Source organism: Manis pentadactyla, chromosome 7 (assembly GCF_030020395.1).
Source record: "Manis pentadactyla isolate mManPen7 chromosome 7, mManPen7.hap1, whole genome shotgun sequence".
Taxonomy (NCBI): Eukaryota; Metazoa; Chordata; class Mammalia; order Pholidota; family Manidae; genus Manis; species Manis pentadactyla.
The window spans coordinates 64,275,775-64,297,902 of NC_080025.1; the positions used below are offsets into that span (position 1 = coordinate 64,275,775).

General features: G+C 34.7%; 1 protein-coding gene across 6 annotated transcripts in view; it reads left to right on the plus strand.

Annotated features, from left to right (window-relative positions):
• The window catches only part of CD36 (CD36 molecule), an 86,781-nt gene extending 80,598 nt beyond the window's left edge, over positions 1-6,183 (plus strand). For all 6 annotated transcript variants that reach the window (XM_057504450.1, XM_057504453.1, XM_057504451.1 and 3 more), the window contains 5 exons: positions 122-240; positions 845-918; positions 1,404-1,458; positions 2,279-2,443; positions 5,250-6,183. In XM_057504450.1, coding sequence (XP_057360433.1) covers positions 122-240; positions 845-918; positions 1,404-1,458; positions 2,279-2,443 — 413 coding nt within the window. In that variant the 3' untranslated portion in view covers positions 5,250-6,183. The remainder of the gene's footprint in view (positions 1-121; positions 241-844; positions 919-1,403; positions 1,459-2,278; positions 2,444-5,249) is intronic.
• The last annotated feature ends 15,945 nt before the right edge of the window (positions 6,184-22,128 follow it).

Consider the following 22,128-nt stretch of genomic DNA (forward strand, 5'->3'; position numbering starts at 1 on the left):
GTTAGTTTTATTATGTATTATTTTATTTTAAAAGCTTTATTTGCAAGGTAATCTTTTCTGAGTGGTATGTGAAATAAGAAAAATAATTTATCCCCAGTTGTTTCTTAAAACTTGTTTTCAGGAAAACCTGTGTACATTTCACTTCCTCATTTTCTCCATGCAAGTCCTGAAATTGCAGAAACTGTTGAAGGTTTAAATGCAAATGAAGAAGAACATAAGACATACTTAGATGTTGAACCTGTAAGCAAGTATATTATTGATGTTTTTTTAAATTATATTGAAATAAAAAAATTAACTGTCAGCCACATTTATTGGATTTAAATAAATATGAAAAGTGTCAAAGTAGTTCAATTTTATTTTTCAGCATATGGAACTTTTAATATTAAAACCATTTAAATAGTTCATCGGTCAGGAAAACCAATAATGGAAATTATTTTAATTGGCTTAAAACAATCTGATAAAAATTACTGTTTTAAACTTATTTTATACTTAACTGTGAGTATTGCTTATATAAAGAGACACTATATGTGGATTCTGACTGAATATATATTTGACTGTCATTCAGAAATAAAATTATATGAGCTCTTATGTTTCAGTATTGTTCATTCCCCAAAACAATTTCAGGTAAATATCATAATTAACTAAAACCTGGACATTAGATTGGGCAAAGAAATTTTGCATGTGTGTGTATATGCAGGTGTGTATACTCATTTGTCTAATTATTTAATAAATTTCATAAGTTTCTGGTAGTATAGTTTCACCTTGATTTCCATGTAACAAAAATAAGTTTTGGATGTTATAAAATAATGTTCTAAAAAGAAGTTAGCAATTGTTCTCTTTTTAGATAACTGGATTCACATTACAATTTGCAAAACGACTGCAGATCAACTTACTGGTCAAGCCATCAAAAAAAATTGAGTGAGTCTCTTGAACAGGGTTACCATTACATGATCTTTACTATTTTCTTAAAAGGCTGTGAGTAAATCTATTAAGGGAAGTGGAGAGAATATGAAATTTTCAGCTTCTCTTTGGCTTAATGTCATTAAATGTTTATGGCTTTGATTTGTAATTTAGATTTACATCTAGTGTTTATTGAAATGGTATTTACACATATTTTGGAAATTTTTAGTTTGAGTATTTGGTGGTATCTTATTTTTACTAGGTGTCCAAATATTTCTATGACAACAGTTGCTAGAAAATCTGTTCTTAGAAAGAGTCAATCTGATTAGAAATCTATATCACAAAGGTTCATAAGAGTGAAAAATAATTACAGGAAATAAAAATCATGGAACTTAAATTACAGAGCAATTAATTTTCTGAACATTTATTTATACTAGAAATTACTGAAGTTTCTGTTACATAAATAATATATATTTTCATAATTTTCTCAATGTTTATTACAGAGCATTAAAGGGTCTAAAGCGGAACTATATTGTGCCTGTTATTTGGCTTAATGAGGTTAGTATTTTTATCTATTAGTCATTAAAAGTAGTAAAGTTGTTTGTATATTAAAAAAAGGTTTTGATGTTTTAAAATTGAATATGTATATACATAGTACCTGTATTTATGTTTCTATTGGTCATATGGATGAGTTTTATATATTATTATACCTGAGAGAGCCAAACCATACAGACATTAAGTTTGTGTTAGGTTTCAATTATTTAATTACTTTCAAGATGCACCTATGAAACATTTTTTCTGTCATAGTGCTGTGTTCAGTAAGAGTCATATATGTATGTGACTTCCAAATAACTCTAGACTTACTGAACATTATAGTGCTAATAAAAGCAAACCAATCTCACAAGGGCCAGGTTAAAGTAGGCATAAGCAGTCTATTATTCTGTTCCCTGACAAGATATTTTTAGTGTAAACCATGGAATTGATTAGCCACAGAATTAGGAAATATAGTACATAAGGCCTTAGAAGGAATGAAACTGTTGACCCTTTCCATTTCCCTGTTCAACTAGGATACATCCTTTGGAAAATTGTGAAATATTTCAGTAAGACCATTCTGAAGATCAGTGAAGTCTAGTATGTTGAATAGTCCTACACAATGTGTAAAGGGAAGAGGATTATATTTCACTCTCAAAATACTCTGATTTGGCATTTATTGCCTTTGTTGGCATGCATGGGGAATTCCATTGGCTTGTCTTATAGCTACAGACGACTAACGTCTATATAGGTGTTTGGAGAAAAGAGCAAGACATAAGTAGAGGGTTTTGAGTAGGTTGCTTCACTGATCTACCCAAAATAATGCTAATTATTACCTTGATTACAGACTGCCACCATTGGTGATGAGAAGGCAGAAATGTTCAGAAAGCAAGTGACTGGAAAAATAAACCTCCTTGGCCTGGTAGAAATTGTCTTACTCAGTGTTGGTGTAGTGATGTTTGTTGCTTTTATGATTTCATACTGTGCATGCAGATCAAAGACAGCAAAATAAGTAAGTATATGCCAAAAAATATATATTGCTTCAGTAACATTAGTTTACATATATTTGTTTTCATTTTATCAAAGAGGTGTTGTAAATTAAATATTTCTGGACATGTCTAGTCAAATATCATTTTTAATACATCCTCCACATTTTGAGGTGCTGAATGTAAATTAAGAAATCAATGAATAATAAAACCTCTGAATATCAAGCAGCTCCTACCTTATATTTTTAATTCGGGGTGATAGGAGATAAAAGATGAAATTGTCACCTTTGAAAAAAAGTTAGTACAAGTACAATTGTGTGCAAAATTCTGACTTTTCGTTATTTCTAGGTTAATTATTAAAAAATCACAAGTAATATATCATTGACTTGGAAATGCTATACAAAATTGAAAATGGTAGATATTCGGGAAGATTAAAAAATTTTTAAGGGAAAAGGAAATTAAGTTAAAAATGAGTAAGATCTAAAAACTCAATAAAGATAAAATGTTATTTTAAAAATAAATCTGGAGTAAATGGAAATTTGAAATGAACATAGCATTATTATAAAAACAAGACTGCTGCATGTAGGCATGCTGGCCATGCATTGCCCAAAATCAGAGTGTAAACCCCAGATGTTTAGTGTGGAAGCCCTATAGGATGACTAAAATTTAATGTAATTTCATTTAATTTATATAATTTAAATAATACAAGAGAATAGTAGAAAACAGTGTTCAACACAGTAAAACTAAATTAACCAGAAGAAAAATCAGGTAAATATGGACAAGATTTGAGTTCTGAGAAAATTGCAGAAGTGGTTCAGACCTCTGTGTTTTAGATATTAGGGCCATGCACCTTTGTACATAAATAGGAATGAATGCCTGGCTTTATTTTGCCTAAATGGAAGAAGACTTTCTTTAATAATCAGGGATGGCATTGGTGTGGCCCCTGGGGTAAATATTCCACTTCCTCAATAGTTTCCATCAGCCCTCCCTTCCCAGGCCCCTCAAAACAAATACAACCTAAATAAAAGCAATCTGTTTACTATGAAAATCAGAACTTCAAAACAAGTCTTATTTTACTTCCAGAATGTTGATTCCATGTTGTCTTACAGAAACTCTGCAGCTGTCACTGGTAACCATTGAGCTTTTACTGTGTGCCAAGATCACACTAAATAATTTTCATCAATTATCACATCTAATCCCTAATACAATTTGATGAATTTCCAGTAGCCAGGGATTCACCAGCATTCATTCTGTCTGTAAGCTTTAACAGTTACAGAATCACCCATTTTCAAAGTATGAATCTATCAAATTGATGATTTTCAAAAAATAAAGTGGAATTTTCAGACTGATTTTTTTTTGGTGAATATTTCTTTTTTATTCACCAAAAGGGAGACTTAACAATTCTGCCAACTATCTATTTAGATGAATGTATTAAAAAATGATAACCTAATACATTCACATTATAATAAAGGAAGTATTGCATCATCTATAAGACCTGTTAGCCCATTAATAAATGATATTAGACAAAGGTATTCACATGACCAGTTATGTAATAGAAAAGATCAGCCACTGAAAAGCCAAACAAATTAAACAAAAAACTTGTTCTGGGGGAAAGCATGCTCTTTAAAAGGAAATATAGTAGTTATAAAAATTCTGTATTCTCTAAATTTCATCAATGCTTTATGTAAATGTAGATTCCTTAGGTCCATACATGGTTAAAGTGAAGAAGTGAAAACTTTCCAGAGTGTCTTTGTCAACAAGTATATCAGTTTTGCTTAAATATTTAACTGTTACAGTTTTGTAAAGAGCAGTAGCTTTTCCTTTTATATCTTTTTTCTTTATAAATAGAAAAAAAACCTGTGTAGATTAGTTGATTTACTAGATTTAAAAGAATCAGAAAAGAGTAAGCAAACCTCAGTTTTGATTAAAAATCTACCCAAAGGCTTCATTTTTTTTTTTGGTATCATTAATATACAATTACCTGAGCAACACTGTGGTTACTAGACTCCCCCTATTATCAAGTCCCCCCCACATACCCCATTACAGTCACTGTCCATCAGCATAGTAAGATGCTATAGAGTCACTACTTGTCTTCTCTGTGTTGTACAGCCTTCCCCGTGTCCCCCCACCACCCCACTACATTATGTGTGCTAATCGTAATGCCCCTTATTCCCCCTTACCCCTCCCTTCCCACCCATCCTCCCAGGTCCCTTTCCCTTTTGTAACTATTAGTCCATTCTTGGGTTCTGATTCTGCTGCTGTTTTGTTCCTTCAGTTTTTTCTTTGTTCTTATACTCCACAGATGAGTGAAATCATTTGATACTTGTCTTTTTCCACCTGGCGTATTTTCACTGAGGGTATTATGCTCGGTGAAATAGGCTTCATTTTTATAGACAATTGAAAAAATGAAATGGATATACAAGAGGGAATAAAGTGTATGGTGTTGAATGTACTGTGTAGGTTTTACTCAATGGATCACAAAGAGAATAACTCAGTAGTCCTTTCAAAAGCAGTAGTATATACACCTCTAAATGGATGAAGGTCATAGCAGAATGTGGAAATGTTCATCCAGAGCAGATTTAATTAGCTACCATAGTTCTTTATCTGGCTATGTGCAGCTCTTGCGAGATGAGAAGCAGCCTTCCATGCATCCTTCCTGAATGGGAACATGGATTGCCTTATCCATAAAGTCATCAGGGAACGTTACAGATTAAGAATTTGGGCTAAATTGTAGATAGTATGATGTCTTGTATATATATGAAGTTTTAGTATTACCTGTTTTATTTTTCCACTGATTTATGGTTAAGTTGTAACATTTCTTCTACTTTCCAGGCAGCAAGTAAGTCTACATTTATGCACCAGCTACATCAGGACCTTTGTTAATATTGATCTACAAAATAATGATCTAATATGCTTTATTTTTACAAAACACACCTTACTTTCTAGTTGAAGAAAAAGTGGCACTGTTTTTTTGTGTGTATGCTAAGCAGCAGCACATTTCTAAAGGATTGTAAGATATCATTAAAATCCATACTTTCAACAAAAAACAAGCACCTTTTAAAGTTCATCATATACACAATCGAACTGATTTCAGTTTCTGCAGATTTGGCTCAAGCATGAACCAATTATTTTCATCTGGTACTGAACCACTAATTGAAGCCTTGGTGGCAAATTCAGCAGAGGAACGGATGCGTTAAAATTTTGGACCCAGAACTCTTGTCTTCCTTATCAAGGGGAAAAGATCATCCCTCTTAGCAGTGTCCCCATTCAGCTGCAACAGACAGACCCCAGGACTGCCAGTACATTGCATTTGTGAGCACCAGCTATCTTCAAAGACATTTAAGAATGGAAAATAAATTATTGAAGAGCCATTTATAAGTTTGGCTATGGAATCCTTTGTACAGCAACAGCAGGCAATATAACCATTTTCTTTATAACAGTACAGGCTTATATTTTTCGTCACTGATTATGCAATGGACATAATTTTTAGCACTTTTTGGCTCTTCATGTTTAAGAACTTTGTCATTTTCTACATCTGAAGCTCTTCTGGAAGTCTGAGTAGATTTCAATCTTTCTGCTCAGTTACACATACTTATCCTTGGCAACTTCAGAACACTGTGCTAGTATTAAGAGATGTAAATGACAATAAAGGAATTATCTTATGGAAGATTACAAAGAATGGAATATGCATTAATATTTGTTGTAATATTTGCTTTGTTACCTCAGAAAGACTAGTTTCAACCATTAAAAGACATTCTTCCTTAAATTCCTGTGCTTCCTCTAGTTCCAGTTGTATCACAAAACATTTACCCTAATTTTCTGACTGAAGTATTCTATCTGAATCCATACTTCCTTCTGAAATAATTTTCTGAATTCAATCTTGACAACTTTCTCCTAACCTAATTTTTTAAGCCAACTGAAGGAAAAGCAAATATTTGATTGCATCCTTTACTGCAGCAAGACTTAAGTTCTAGACCATGAAGAATCTTTCTTTATTAGGAGACATACTGTTAAATAATCCTGCCTTATTAGCAAAGATTCACTAATTGCAAAGAGCACCCCTCCTCCTACAAAGCTCTTCATAGGAAGGAAAGATAGACCATATTCTGTCTTGTGTTTTACACAGAGATGTTTATGGGAGGAAGCATTAGTAACTGACTTGGATACTAAAATTAACTTGGTCTCTTCATGCTAGATGCTAGGGCAAATATTGAAAACTCCTAACCAAGTTAGTTACCACCAATCTGGAGGAATCTTTTGAAAATCTCAAAAGCATACTGATTTAGTGTCTTTCCATTTAGCTGGGAGGGGGGAAAAGTATCCCTTTAAGACACTGACATGTAAGAGGAGATTGGAGACATTCTCTTCTAATAATTAAGTGTCTTCTATTTTTTGCATTAGGATATTTGTGGACATGCTCATCTAAGAGAAATACAAAGATTCATGAACTAAGTGGAGCTGAACTATGTAAAGCAGAAGCTGTTCAAAAGAATTGGATAGGGAAATACATATCCATCTCACATAAGATCTGTATATCCAGTCAATGACTCAGATTTTAAAATCTTCCTACAGTAATTCATCTCGTAGTTTTTAGGTAAGGGAAAAGATTTTGACTTATGTGCCTTTGATGTTGTTTAAAGACTAGAATACACACCTATTTAAATTGCATAAAATAAATACAAGAGGAAAGACAATCCATACATAAGTGGATTAAATATACCCTAAAGGAAACACAAGAAAAACAGGCATCATGATGTGTGTGTGCACATGTGTGTGCTGAGTAGAGTAGGGCACTTTGGGGAATGTATTAAATGTATGACTTATTATTTTGCCTTGGAAACAATGTTTGGTATTCAGAGAGGGTAAATGCTTGAATACTTCTAACTGTGTAGGGTGAATTTGTATGCTTTATTCCATAGAAAAACTACATCATTTGGTAGAGAGGCAAATTTTCATTCCAAAATATCTTTAACTACCACAAAAGCTCTTATTGTTGCTCATAACAAGTTTGAAAATATATACCATTTTAAAAGAGGTTAACAGAAGTTAGAGAATCTACACCAGTGTTAATGTTTATTGTTGACAAGTGCATAGAGAAAGAGAACAGTCTATGTAGTTTTCAGTTCTCAAGGAGAAAAAAAGAGGTAAATGGGGTATCATTTCAGGAAAAAAAATGTAGCTATGGACAAATTGGTTGTACCTGAATATTCACTCTGTCAAAATGCTGGATATTTGTGTTTACATTTGTACATGCACAATAATCTGTCAATCGTTTAACCTATTATCAATGTCTGAACTACATCATAATTATTTCTCTAGCTGGAATGAGGCAGAGGGAGAGCACAAACATGGCATCCACCAGCCTATGTTCCTTGAGAAAACCTCCATACATTTCTAGGTGTGTGCCAGACCTGAAGCCTGTCCCTCAGACCAAAACTTCTGGACAAACAAATAGCTTGTTTCTCAGATAAACTGGTGGTATTTTTCTTTGTTGTGGCAGTGCCCTGAAGGTGGTGGTAGTGTGACAAGAACGATCTCTCCAATTGTTACAGTCCCATGGGACCCAGGAGTGGCAGCTCCCAGCCTCCAGAGCCAGGCAATCAAGGGATGTTCGTTAGGTGGCAGCCACAAACACCAGGACACCATATGCATGCAAGAGCTCCCCTCTGGGAGGTAATGGCACTCTAGAGTGTAGCTGAAAATATGAAATTGGTGTCTGTTGGAGCAAGGCAGAGGAGGAACATGAAGATGGCATCTGCCAGCCTCTCTCCCCAGAGGATATCCTGGAAGGCCCCTAGATGTGTATTAAAATTCATCTGGAATTATAATTTTTGTGACTGCTGCCCAGGGACACCTCCAGAGTGCCTGGTTCTGGAGGCCAGCTGTGTATTTATCTGCAGTTCCACAGGATTGTATATGTTGGCATACTTTAAAAGTGACTGCCTGAGGGTCTGGCTTCGAATCAGCCTGAATCAAGATGTTGGCTGAGATCCTCCCATTTGGGATATTCTTGGCACACCCTCATCTACTAGGAACCATTAAAAACAAAAGAAGCTGCTTGAACAATCACAAAGGTTTGAGAGACAAGCAAGAGCTAAGGCAGGGTGGAACAAAAATATTCATCTTCTACATGGGGGCACTACTTCAAGACTGGGTGAGGTGACTGTTGCATCTAATACACAGAAACCTCACAGAGAGTCAAGCAAAATGAAGAAACAGGAATACGTTCCAAACAAAAGAATAAATAAAACTTAAGGGGGAGAAAAAACCTGAATGAAATATAGATAAGTAATTTACCTTATAAAAAGTTCAAAGTAATGGTCATAAATGTGCTCACAGAACTCAGTAGAAGAATTGATGAACACAGTGAGAACTTCAACAAAGAGATTGAAAATAAAATAAAAGTCAGATAAAGCTTCAGAATACAATAACTAAACTGAAAAATACACTAGAGGGGTTCAACAGCAGACCTAATGAAGTAAAAGAGAGGACAAATGAACTTGAGACAAGACAGAGGTACTCACCCAATCAGAACAGCAAATAGAAAAAAGGATTAAAAATGTTGAAGATAGTTTAAGGGACTTATAGGACAATAGCAAGCAAACTAACATTCTCATTATAGAGATACTAGAGGAAAAGAGAGAAAGGGGCAGAAAATATATTAGATGAAAATAAAAATTCCCTAACCTAGGGAAGGAAACAGACATCCAGATCCAAGAAGCTAAGAAAGCTCCAATATAGATGAACCTAAAGAGATCCACACTAAGACACATTATAATTAAAATGTCAAAAGTTAAATACAAGGAGAGAATCTTAAAAGCAATGAGAAAAACAACTTGTTACATACCAAGGGACCACCTATAAGATCATCAGCAGAATTTTCAGCAGAAATTTCTCAGTCTAGAAGTGAGTGACACAATATTTTCAAAGTGCTGAGAGAAAAAAAAACTTCCAACCAAGAGTATTCTACCAAAAAACGCAGTTATAATTCAGAATTGAAGAAGAGAGAAAAAATTTTTCTGATAAGCAAAAGCTGAAGTTGTTCAGCACCTCTAATCTGGACTTAACAAGAAATGTTAGAGGGTTTCCTTTAACCCGAAAAGAAATGGTGCTAATTAGTAACAAAACATATGGAAGTATATATCACACTGGTAAAAATAAATACATAGTAAAGGTAGTAACCTGTTACTAACAAAACTGAAGGTTAAAAGACAAAAGCAGAAAAAATAACAACTACAATAGTTACTTCATAGATACACAAGATAAAAAGATGTAAAATGTGACATCAAAAACATAAAACATGGGAAGGAGCAAGTAAAAATGTGGAGCTTTAGAATGCATTCAAACCTAATGTTTATAACAGATTTAAGTTGCTGTTTATAAATAACAGTTTTTTTATATATAATAATGTTTATATGTTATAAATGTGTTAATGTTTAAAACATTTATATATGTTTATATGTTAATGTTTAAAACAGTTTAAGTTGATAATAACCTAAGTTGTTATATGTGAGCCTCGTGGCAATGACAAAGCAAAAAACCTATAATAGATATACAAAAGATAAAGAGAAAGGAATCTAAGCATACCATTAAAAAATTATCAAGCCATAAAGAGAATGAAAAAGAGAACAGAGGAACTGCAAAAGAGCCAGAAAACAAAATGGCACTAAGCACATACCTATCAACAATTAAATGTAAATGGACTAAAGTCTACAATCAAAAGACATACAATGGCTAAATGAATTTTTAAAAAAGCATCAATATGCTGCCTACAAAAGCCTCACTACAGATTTAAGGACACACAACTGAAATCAAAGGGATGGAAAAAGATATTCCTTGCAAATGGAAAACAAAAGCTATGGTAGCTCTACTTATACTTATATCAGACAAAATAGACTTTAAGATACAGACCATAATAAGAGACAAGGACATTACATAATGATAATGGGGTCAATCCAACAAGAGGATATAACATTTGTAAATATTAATGCATGCAATATAGGAACACCTGAATATATAAAGCAAATGTTAATGGACATAAAAGAAGAAAAGTAATACAACAATAGTAGGTGATTTTATTACCCAAATTATGTCATTGGATGACCCATAGAGAAGTTCAATAAGGAAAAACTGGCCTTGAATGATATGTTAGACAAGATGGACTTAACAGATATATACAGAATATTCCATCCAAAAGTAACACAATACAACTCTTCTCAAGTGCACATGGAAAATATTCCAAGATAGGTCACGTTAGACCACAAAACAAGTCTTAGTAAATATAAGAAGACTTAAATCATATCAAACATCTTCTTCAACCACAATGTATGAAACTAATAATCAATTATAAGAAGAAAAGTGGAAGATTCACAAAATATGCAGAGATTAAACATATTCTGAACAACCAATGGTCAAAGAAGAAATAAAAAATATTTAAAAATTGAGACAAATGAAAATGGAAATACAACATACCAAATATATATGAGGTGCAGAAAAACTGTTCTAACAGGAAGTTCATAGCAATAAATGCTTATTAAGATACATCAAAAAACCTATTACATATCAGGGAACTAGAAAAAGAACAAATGAATCCCAAAGTTAGTAGAAGGAAGGAAATAAAAAAGAACAGAGTGGAATAAATGAAATAGAGACTAAAAAAGGCAATAAAAAGGATAAATTAACACAGCTGATGCTTTGAAAACAAAAAATTGACAAACCTTTAGATAGGCTCACCAAGAAATCTCGACAATAAAATCAGAAAGAGGAGACATTACAAATGATACGACAGAAATTCAAAGAATTATAAGAGACTACTATGAATAATTATACATCAACACATTGGACAACCTGGAAGACATGGATAAATTCCTAGTAACATACGACCTAGCAAGAGTGAATAATGAAGAAATAGAAAATCTGAACAGACTGATTACTAATAAGTAGATTAAATCAATAATCACAACCTCCCAACAAAAAGCCACCAGATGACTTCACTATTGAATTCTAACAAACATTCAAAGAAGAATTAATATTAAACCTTCCTAAACTCTTCCAGAAAATAGAAGAGAAGGGAACATTTCCAACTTCATTTTCCAAGACCAGTATTACCCTGATTCCAAAGCCAAAGACAACATTACAGGCCAATATCCCTGATGAATATAAATGCAAAAATCCTCAATAAAATATTAGCAAGCCAAAGGATCAGACACAATCATGTGAGATTTATTTCAAGGATGCAAGGATGATTTGACATCTGCAAATCAATGTAATACATACATCATGTTAACAAAATGAAGAATAAAAGTCATATGATCCTCTCAACAGATGCAGAAAAATCATTTGACAAAATTCAATATCCATTTATGATCAAAACACTCAACAAAGTAGAGACAGAGGAAGTATACAAACATAATAAAGATCATATCTGATAAGCATACAGCTAACATCATACTCAATGGTGAAAATCTGAAAGTTTTCCTTTAATAACATAATTAGACAATGATGCCCATTCTTGCCACTTTTATACAATATAGTATTGCAAATCTGAGCCAGAGAAATTAGGCAAGAAAAAGAAATGAAAGACACCCATGCTGGAAAAGACAAAGGGACAACAGTCATCCAAATTGGTAAGGAGGAAGTAAAACTGTCACTATTTGCAAAATCACATGATATTTTAAATAGAAAACCTAAAGACTCCACTAAAAATTGTGAGAACTAATCAATGAATTAAGTAAAGTTTCAGAATACAATAATATATGAAACCTGTTAAGTTATTAGTGTATACAAGCCCTTTGAAAAGAGAAGAGAAATTAAGAAAACAGTGCCATTTATAATTGCATCAAAAAGAATAAAATAGGTAAGAATAATTTTAAACAAGGTGAAAGAGCTGTAAACTGAATCCTATAATATTGATGAAATAAATTGAAAGATGGACAAGAAATGGAAAGATATGTCATGCTCATGATTGGAAGAATAAATATTGTTATAATGTCCATACTACCCAAAGCAATCTATAGATCCACACAATCTCTATCAGAATTCCAGTGTCATTTTTCAACAAAATAGAGCAAACAATCCTAAAATTTATATGACATCACAAAAGACCCAAAATGGCCAAAACAATCCTAAGAATAAAAAAGCTGCAGACATCATGCTCCCTGGTTTCAAATTATATTACAAAGCTCTGATAATCAAAACAGTATGGTAAAGGCACAAAATGAACATGCAGACAGATGGAAAAGAATAGAGTCCAGAAATAAACCCATGCATATGTGAACAAAGGAGCCAAGAATATACAAAAGAAAGGACAGTGTTTTCATTAATGGCATTGGGAAAACTAGACAGTCACAAGTAAAAGAATGAAGCTGGACCACTATATTATGCTATATACAAAAATAACTCAAAGTGGATTAAAGAACTTGAATATTAGAACTGAAAACCTGAAATTTTCAGAAAAACCATATAAACTTCTTGGCACCAGTCTTGGTGATGATGTTTTGGATCTGACACCAAAAGCAAAGGCAGCAAAAGCAAAAATAAACAAATGGTACAACAGCGAACTTAAAAGCTTCTGCTCAGCAAAGGAAACCATCAACAAAATGAAAAAGCAAACTACAGAATGGGAGAAAATATTTGCAAATCAGGTATCTGATACAAAGTTAACATCCAAATATAAAAGAACTCATACAACTCAAAAGCAAAACAATAGTGATTAAAAACTGGGCAGGAGACCTAAATAGGCATTTCTCCAAAGAAGACATACAGATGGCCAACAGGTGCATGAAAAGATGCTTAACATAGTCATGAGTGAATTGCAAGTCAAAAACTACAATAAGATAGCATCTCACACCTGTCAGAATGCCTACTAGGATGGCTAAATAACAATTGTTGGCATGGATGTGGAGAAAAGGGAACATTTATGCACTGTTGACGGGAATGCAAATGGATGCAGTCACTATGGAAAACAGTATAGATGTTCCTCAAAGAACTAAAAATAGAACAACCATATAAACCAGCAACTCTACTCTGGGTACTTATTTGAATAAAATGAAAAGACTAACGAGAATATATATGCAACTCCGTGTTCACTTCAGCATTTTTATAATAGCCAATATATTGAAACAATATGTGTATATTGATCATTATGAATGGATAAAGTTGTGGCATATATATGTTGTGTGTGTGTGTATATGTATATATATATATATATATATGCATATATGATGGAATATTATTGAGCTATAAAAAAGAAAGAAATATTGCCATTTGCAACAAAATATAGACCTTGAGGGCATCATGCTAAGTGAAATAAGTCAGAGAAATACAAATACCATATGATTTATATATGGAATATAAATAAATCAATCCAAGTTCATAGACAAATACAGAGAACAGACTGATGGTTGCCAGATGGCAGAATTGGACAGTGATAAAAATGGATGAATGAGGTCAAAAGGTACAGTTTTCCAGTTATAAAATACATAAGGTATAGGGATGTAATGTACAACATGGTGACTATAGGTAATACTATATTGCATATTTTAAAGATGCTATGAGAGTAAATCTTAAAATTTACCAAAATAAACTTTTCCAACTATGTACAGTGACAGATATTAACTAGAGTTATTGTAGTGATCATTTCACAATGTATACAATATTGAATCATGCTACACATCTGCAACTAATACAAGCATACCTCAGAGATATTGTGTGTTCAGTTCCAGAGCACCACAATAAAGCAAATACCCCAATTAAGCTAGTAAAATGATTTTTTTGATTTTCCAGTTAAAAATGTTACACTATACTGTAGTTGATTAATATGCAATAGTATTACATTGTTTTTTTAAAAAAGCACAAGAACAGACACATAGATCAATGGAACAAAATAGACTGCCCATAAATAAACCCATGCTTACATGGACAATTAATATATGACAAAGGAAGCAATAATATACAATGGGAAAAAGTCCCTTCAATAAATGGTGTTCGGAAAACTGGGAGGCTACATGCGAAAGAATGAAACCAGCTCACTGTCTTATGCCATGTGCAAAAATAAACTCAAGGTGGATTAAAGACAGTTTAATAAATATAAGACCCAATACTCTCAGAGAAAACATAGGCAGTATACCCTTTTTAAATTTTCTAATTTTTTAAATTTTTATTATGGTATCATTAATATACAATCACATGGGCAACATTGTGGTTACTAGATTCCCCCATTATCAGGTCCCCACCACATACCCCATTACAGTCTCTGTCCATCAGCATAGTAAGATGCTATAGAGTCACTATTTTTATTCTCTATGCTATACTGCCTTCCCTGTGCCCCCGCCCTACATTATGTGTGCTAATCATAATGCCCCTTAATCCTCTTCTCCCTCCCTTCCAACCGACCCTCCCCCATCCCTTTCCCTTTGGTTACTGCTAGTCCATACTTGGGTTCTGTGAGTCTGCTGCTGTTCTGTTCCTTCAGTTTTGCTTTGTTGTTGTACTGCACAAATGAGTGAAATCATTTGGTAATTGTCTTTTTCCATCTGGCTTATTTCACTGAGCATAATACCCTCTAGCTCCATCCATGTTGTTGCACATGGTAGGATTTGTTTTCTTCTTATGGCTGAATAATATTCCATTGTGTATATGTACCACATCTTCTTTATCCATTCATCTACTGAAGAATACTTAGGTTGCTCACATCTCTTGGCTATTGTAAAAAGTGCTGCGATAAACATAGGGGTGCATATGTCTTTTTGAATCTGAGATCCAGCATTCTTAGGGTAAATTCCTAGGAGTGTAATTTGTGGGTCAAATGGGATTTCTATTTTCAGTTTTTTGAGGAACCTACATATTGCTTTCCACAATGGTTGAACTAATTTACCTTCCCACCAGCAGTGTAGGAGGGTTCCCCTTTCTCCACATGCTCACCAGCATTTGTTGTTGTTTGTCTTTTGAATGTTGGCCATCCTAAATGGGGTAAGATGATATCTCAGTGTGGTTTTAATTTGCATTTCTCTGATAATTAGTAATGTGGAGCATCTTTTCATGTGCCTGTTGGCCATCTGAATTTCTTCTTTGGAGAAGTGTCTGTTCAGATCCTCTGCCCATTTTTTAATCACATTATTTGCTTTTTGGCTGTTGAGGTGCATGAGCTCTTTATATATTTTGGATGTCAACCCCTTATTGGATATGCCATTTATGAATATATTCTCCCATACTATAGGATGTCTTTTTGTTCTACTGATAATGTCCTTTGCTGTACAGAAGATTTTAGTTTGATATAGTCCCACTGGTTCATTTTCGTTTTTGTTTTCCTTGCCCGGGGAGATATATTCATCACAAAGTTGCTCATGTTTATATTCAAAAGAGTTTGCCTATGTTTTATTCTAAGAGTTTAATGGTTTCATGACGTACATTCCGGTCTTTGATCCATTTTGTGTTTACTTTTGTACATGGGTCAGACAATAATCCAGTTTCATTCTCTTACATGTAGCTTTCCAGTTTTGCCAACACCAGCTGTTGAAGAGGCTGTCATTTCCCCATTGTTTATTCATGGCTCCTTTATTGTATATTAATTGACCATATATGCTTGGGTTAATATCTGGAGTCTTTATTCCATTCAATTGGTCTGTGGGTCTGTTCTTGTGTCAGTACCAAATTGTCTTGATTACTGTGGCTTTGTAATAGAGTTTGAAGTTGGGAAGCAAGATTCCCCCTGCTTTATTCTTCCTTCTCAGGATTGCTTTGGCTATTCATGGTCTTTTGTGGTTCCATATGAATTTTAGAACTATTTGTTCCAGTTACATTGAAGAATGCTCTCCGTATTTTGATATAGATTGCATTGAATCTGTAGATTGCTTTAGGCAGGATGGCCATTTTGACAATATTAATTCTTCCTACCCAAGAGCATGGGATGAATTTCCATTTATTAGTGTTCACTTTAATTTCTCTCAAGAGTGTCTTGTAGTTTTCAGGGTATAGGTCTTTCACTTCCTTGGTTAGGTTTATTCCTAGGTATTTTATTCTTTTTGATGCAGTTGTGAATGGAATTGTTTTCCTGATTTCTCTTTCTGCTAGTTCATTGTTAGTGTATAGGAATGCAACAGATTTCCATGTATTAATTTTGTATTCTGCAACTCTGCTGAATTCAGACATTAGTGCTAGTAGTTTTGGAATGGATTCTTTAGGGATTTTATGTACAATATCATGTCATCTGCAAACAGTGACAGTTTGACTTCTTCCTTACCAATCTGGATGCCTTTAATTAATTTTTTTGTGTTGTCTGATTGCCATGGCTAGGATCTCCATCCCTATGTTGAATAAAAGCAGAGAGAGTGGACATCCCTGTCTTTTTCATGATCTTAGAGGAGAGCTTTCAGCTTTTCACCGTTAAGTATGATGTAGGCTGTGGGTCTGTCATATATAGCATTTATTATGGTGAGGTACTTGCCCTCTATGCCCATTTTTTTGAGAGTTTTTATCATGAATGGATGTTGAATTTTGTCAAATGCTTTTTCAGCATCTATGGAGATGATCATGTGTTTTTTGTCCTTCTTTCTGTTGATGTGGTGGATGATGTTGATGGATTTTTGAATATCGTACCATCCTTGCATCCCTGGGATGAATCACACTTGATCATGATGTGTGATCCTCTTGATGTATTTTTGAATTCGGTTTGCTAATATTTTGTGGAGTATTCTTGCATCTTTGTTCATCAGGAATATTGGTCTGTAGTTTTATTTTTTTGTCATGTTTTTGCCTGGTTTTGGTATTAGAGTGATTCAGGCTTCATAGAATGAGTTTGGAAGTATTCCCTCCTCTTCTGCTTTTTGAAAAACTTTAAGGAGAATGGGTATTATGTCTTCTCTGAATGTTTGATTAAATTCAGTGGTGAATCTATGTGGTCCGGAGGTTTTGTTCTTGGGTAGTTTTTTTATTACCAATTCAATTTCATTGCTGGTAATTGGTCAGTTCAGATTTTCTGTTTCTTCCTTGGTCAGAAAGTTGTCCATTTATTCTTGGTTATCCAGTTTGTTAGCACAGAATTTTTCACAATATTCTCTAATAATGCTTTGTATTTATGTGGTATCCATCATCATATTTCCTTTCTCATTTCTGATTCTGTTTATGTGTGTAGGTTCTCTTTTTTTCTTAATACATCTGGCTAGAGGTTTATCTATTTTGTTTATTTTCTCAGAGAACCAGCTCTTGGATTCATTAATTTTTTCTATTGTTTTATTCTTCTCAATTTTATTTGTTTCTTCTCTGATCTTTATTATGTCCCTCCTTCTATTGACTTTGGGCCTCATTTGTTCTTCTTTTTCCAGTTTCAGTAATTGTGAATTTAGACTATTCATTTGGGATTGTTCTTCCTTCTTTAAGTAGGCCTGGATTGCTATATGCTTTCCTCTTAGAACTACCTTCCCTGTGTCCCACAGAAGTTGCAGCATTGTGCTGTTGATTTCATTTGTCTCCATATATTACTTGATGTCTGTTTTAATTTGGTCAGTGATGTATTGATTATTTAGTAGCATGTTGTTAAGCCTCCATGTGTTTGTGAACCTTTTTGTTTTCTTTGTACAATTTATTTCTAGTTTTATACCTTTGTGATCTGAGAAGTTGGTTGGTAGAATTTCAATCTTTTTTTATTTACTGGGGCTCTTTTTGTGGCCTAGTAATGTGGTCTATTCTCGAAAATGTTCCATGTGCACTTGAGAAGAATGTGTATCCTCCTGCTTTTGGGTATAGAGATCTGTCAATGTCTGTTAGGTCCATCTGTTCCAATGTGTTGTTCAGTGCCTCTGTGTCCTTACTTATTTTCTGTCTGGTTGATCTGTCCTTCAGAGTGAGTGGAGTGTTGAAGTCTCCTAAAATAAATGCATTGCATTCTATTTCCCCCTTTAATTTTGTTAGTATAGTATTTGTTTCACATATGTAGGTGCTCCTGTGTTGGGTGCATAGATATTTATAATAGTTATATCCTCTTTTTGGACTGACCCCTTTATCATTATGTAATGTCCTTCTTGTCTCTTGTTACTTTCTTTGTTTTGAAGTATATTTTGTCTGATACAAGTACTGCAACTCCTGCTTTTTTCTCCCTATTGTTTGTATGAAATATATTTTTCCATCCCTTCATTTTTAGTCTGTGTATGTCTTTGGGTTTGAACTGAGTCTCTTGTAAGCAGCATATAGATGGGTCTTGCTTTTTAATCCATTCTGTGTCTTTTGATTGGTACCTTTAGTCCATTTACATTTAGGGTGATTATCGATAGATATGTACATATTACCATTGCAGTCTTTGGATTTGTGGTTATCAAAGGTTCAAAGGCAGCTTCTTTACTATAAGCAGTCTATCTTAACTCACTTATTATGCTATTATAAACAGTCTGATTATTCTTTTTTCTCTCTCTTCTTTTTTTTCCTCTTCCACTCTTTATATGTTAGGTGTCATGTTCTGTGCTCTTAATGTATTCCTTGACTGACTTTGTGGGAACTGATTTAATTTTGCATTTGGTTAGTATTTCGTTGGTCTTCTTCCTTTGCTGTGGTTTTATTTTCTCTGGTGACAGTTATTTAGCCTTATGCACACTTCCATCTAGAGAATTCCTTTTAAAATACACTGTAGAAATAGTTTTGGAGAGCTAAATTCTCTCAACTTTTGCCTCACTGGGAACTGTTGAATCCCTCCTCCAAATTTAAATGATAATCTTGCCAGATAAAATATTCTTGGTTTGAGGCCCTTCTGCTTCATTGCATTAAATATATCATGCCACTCCCTTCTGGCCTGTAAGGTTTCTGTTGAAAAGTCTGATGATAGCCTGATGGGCTTTCCTTTGTATGTGAACTTATTTCTCTTTCTGGCTATTTCTCTTTCTAATAGTCTGTCCTTATCCTTGATATTCACCATTTTAATTATTATATGTCTTGGTGTTGTCTTCTTGGGTCCCCTGTGTTGGGAGATCTGTGCACCTCCACTGCCTGAGAGACTATCTCCTTCCCCAGACTGGGAATGTTTTCAGCAATTACCTCCTCAGAGATACTTTCTGTCCCCTTTTCTTTCTCTTCTTCTTCTAGTACCCCTATAGTATGAATATTGTTCTGTTTGGATTAGTCACACAGTTCTCTCAATATCCTTTCATTCTTAGAGATCCTTTTTTCTCTCTTTGCCTCAGCTTCTTTGTATTGTCCTTCTCTCACTTCTATTTCATTTATCATATCCTTCACCATATCTAATCTGCTTTTAAAACCTTCCATTGTATGTTTCATTTCTGATACTGTGTTCTGTAATGATTGGATCTCTGACTGGTATTCATCCCTTAGTTTTTGAATATTTTTCTGTACCTCCATGAACATGTTCATGATTTTTATTTTGAAATCTCTTTCAGGAAGAGTATTGAGTTCGGTTTCATTTGACTCTTTATCTCTGGTGTATGTATTATTTTGCTTTGAACCAGGTTCCTTTGATGTTTCATGTTTGTATGTGGCGCCCTCTAGTGCCCAGAAGCTCTACTCTCTGGCACTGCCTAGCCCCTGGAGCAATGTCAGAGGTCACAGGGGAGCAGTGTTGGTACCTGGGTGGAGGAAAGAGCTGTTTCCCCTTCCCAGCTGCTAAGCCTGTCTCCACTGCCTGAACCAGTCAGCTGAGTACACAGGTATAAGCCTCTATGCTTTGCATTTGTAGCTGCTGTAGGTGGGGCTTCTCTCTGGCTGTCCTGACGCCAGGCCGGGTTTGCTAGTTTGCGAGCCAGGTGCAGACTGGCCAGTAGGAAGGCACAGCAGGCTGCATATCATGGTGGGGGGCCTTGGAGATGCTTAGCCAGACAGGGGACTAGAGCGCCTGAAGATCGTGAAAGTTCCTAACCTGCTAGGCAGAGTGTACCCAGAAAATTTTGTCTACCTGTCCTTTCTTCTGAGCAGTTAGCTCTGTGCAGCCCTTGTCCCTTTAGCAGCCCTCTCACTGTTAGAAAGTTTCTCAGACTGTCTGCCTTTCTTTTGTCCCAGAGCAGCCAGATATGGATCCCTTTTTTCCACAAATGGCTAGAATCTCAGTGTCTCCAGGTATTCTGCCTGTCTTAGCTTTCCAATCCCTCTAATCACCAGAGCACCATGCAATGTAGGTTTGTGCTCCCAGCGCAGATCTCCAGAGCTAGGTATTCAGCAGTCCCAGGCCTCCACTCCCTCCCTGCTCCATTTCTCTTCCTCCTGCTGGTGAGCTGGGGTGGGGGAAGGGCTTGGGTCCTGCCCGGCCACAGCTTTGGTACGTTACCTTGTTCCGTGAGGTCTGCTCTTTTCTCCAGGTGTATGCAGTCTGGCACAGCCCTCTTTCCTGTTGCTCTTTCAGGATTAGTTGTATTAATTATATTTTCATATTATATGCTGTTTTAGGAGGAGGCCTGTCTCACCTCTCATGCCATCTTTGAAACTTAGGTTTTTTATATTTCAAAAAATCTTTCTTCATTTAGGTGTTTTATTTTTACTTTTGTTACAATTGTTATGGTTTCTATTATGATTACATCTAAAATTCCTGTATCTCCTTTCTCTTAATGTGACGGATGGAAATTTGGTATGTGGTGCCCACCACAATCATGGTGGAATTCCAGCCCCTCCACTTACTATGTGAACTTTGGAATGTTTATTAATCCCTCTGTATCTTAGTTTCCTCATCTGTAAAGTGAAGGTACTAGTACCTCCATCATCATGGAGTGGCTTTGAGGATTCAGTGACTTAATGCATTTAAAGTGCTTTCAACAGTCAATGAAATAGAGTAAGCCTTCAAATGTTAATTAAGATCATGTAAATTTGGTAGAGTATAGCACTGTGAGTTGATTATCTAATACCTCATATTTCTCTTCTGTCAAATGAAATGAATAGCCCTGGGAAGAAGTCTTAAATTAATCAACCTTTGGAAAGAGCTGGAAGTTTATTATCACCACATTGTACTGTTGTATCCTGAATTTAAATGTACTTTACTTAAAAGCTAATAAGTTAGCCTGTAGTATTCATGGATGTTGGCAGAAAACAAATGATACTCTTGGAACAGAGACAAAAGACTGTTACAACATAATAAAGAGCATGAGTATCAGCATATTTGCTGGCAGCTCCCCTCGACCCCAAGCTTCACAGGGGAAATGTGATACAGCCTAGATGGATGTCGGGCACATAGTGGATTTGTATCATTATGAGGAACATGGCATTTTAGGAGTTTACCATTTTGAGAACAAGCAGTGAGCATGTCTTTTTGTTTGGGGAGGGAAATGAATCATTAATTAATCTTTCCAGGTTGGCCACTGCAAACATTAACAAGAAAAGGCCCAAATAAGGAGCAATTAGGGCCTGCCTTTCTTGGCACCTCCAGCAAGACCTGTAGGAAAACCAGAGCCAATGACTGCACCGCCTTCTGCAGTCCTTTAGGCTGAGTAGTTTGTGACAGGCTATTTCTTCTTTACTCTGTTTAGCCCTGTGATAAGCAGTCTGGTAAATGTGACTATACAATAGTCACCTGATCTCTTCTTGGAAGGCTTCTCAGAACCTTTATGTACTATAAATGTATGTGCTATACATCTCCAAGAGGAAAAGTTACTGTTCAGTGTTTCTCAAAGTTTTATAACCATGAATTCCTTTTACTTATAAATAATTACTTATGAATGCAAAGTACATTTTTAAAAAGCATGCTTAGCTGTTGCTCTTTTCCTTGCTTCTCCCATTTTATTTCCTGGTC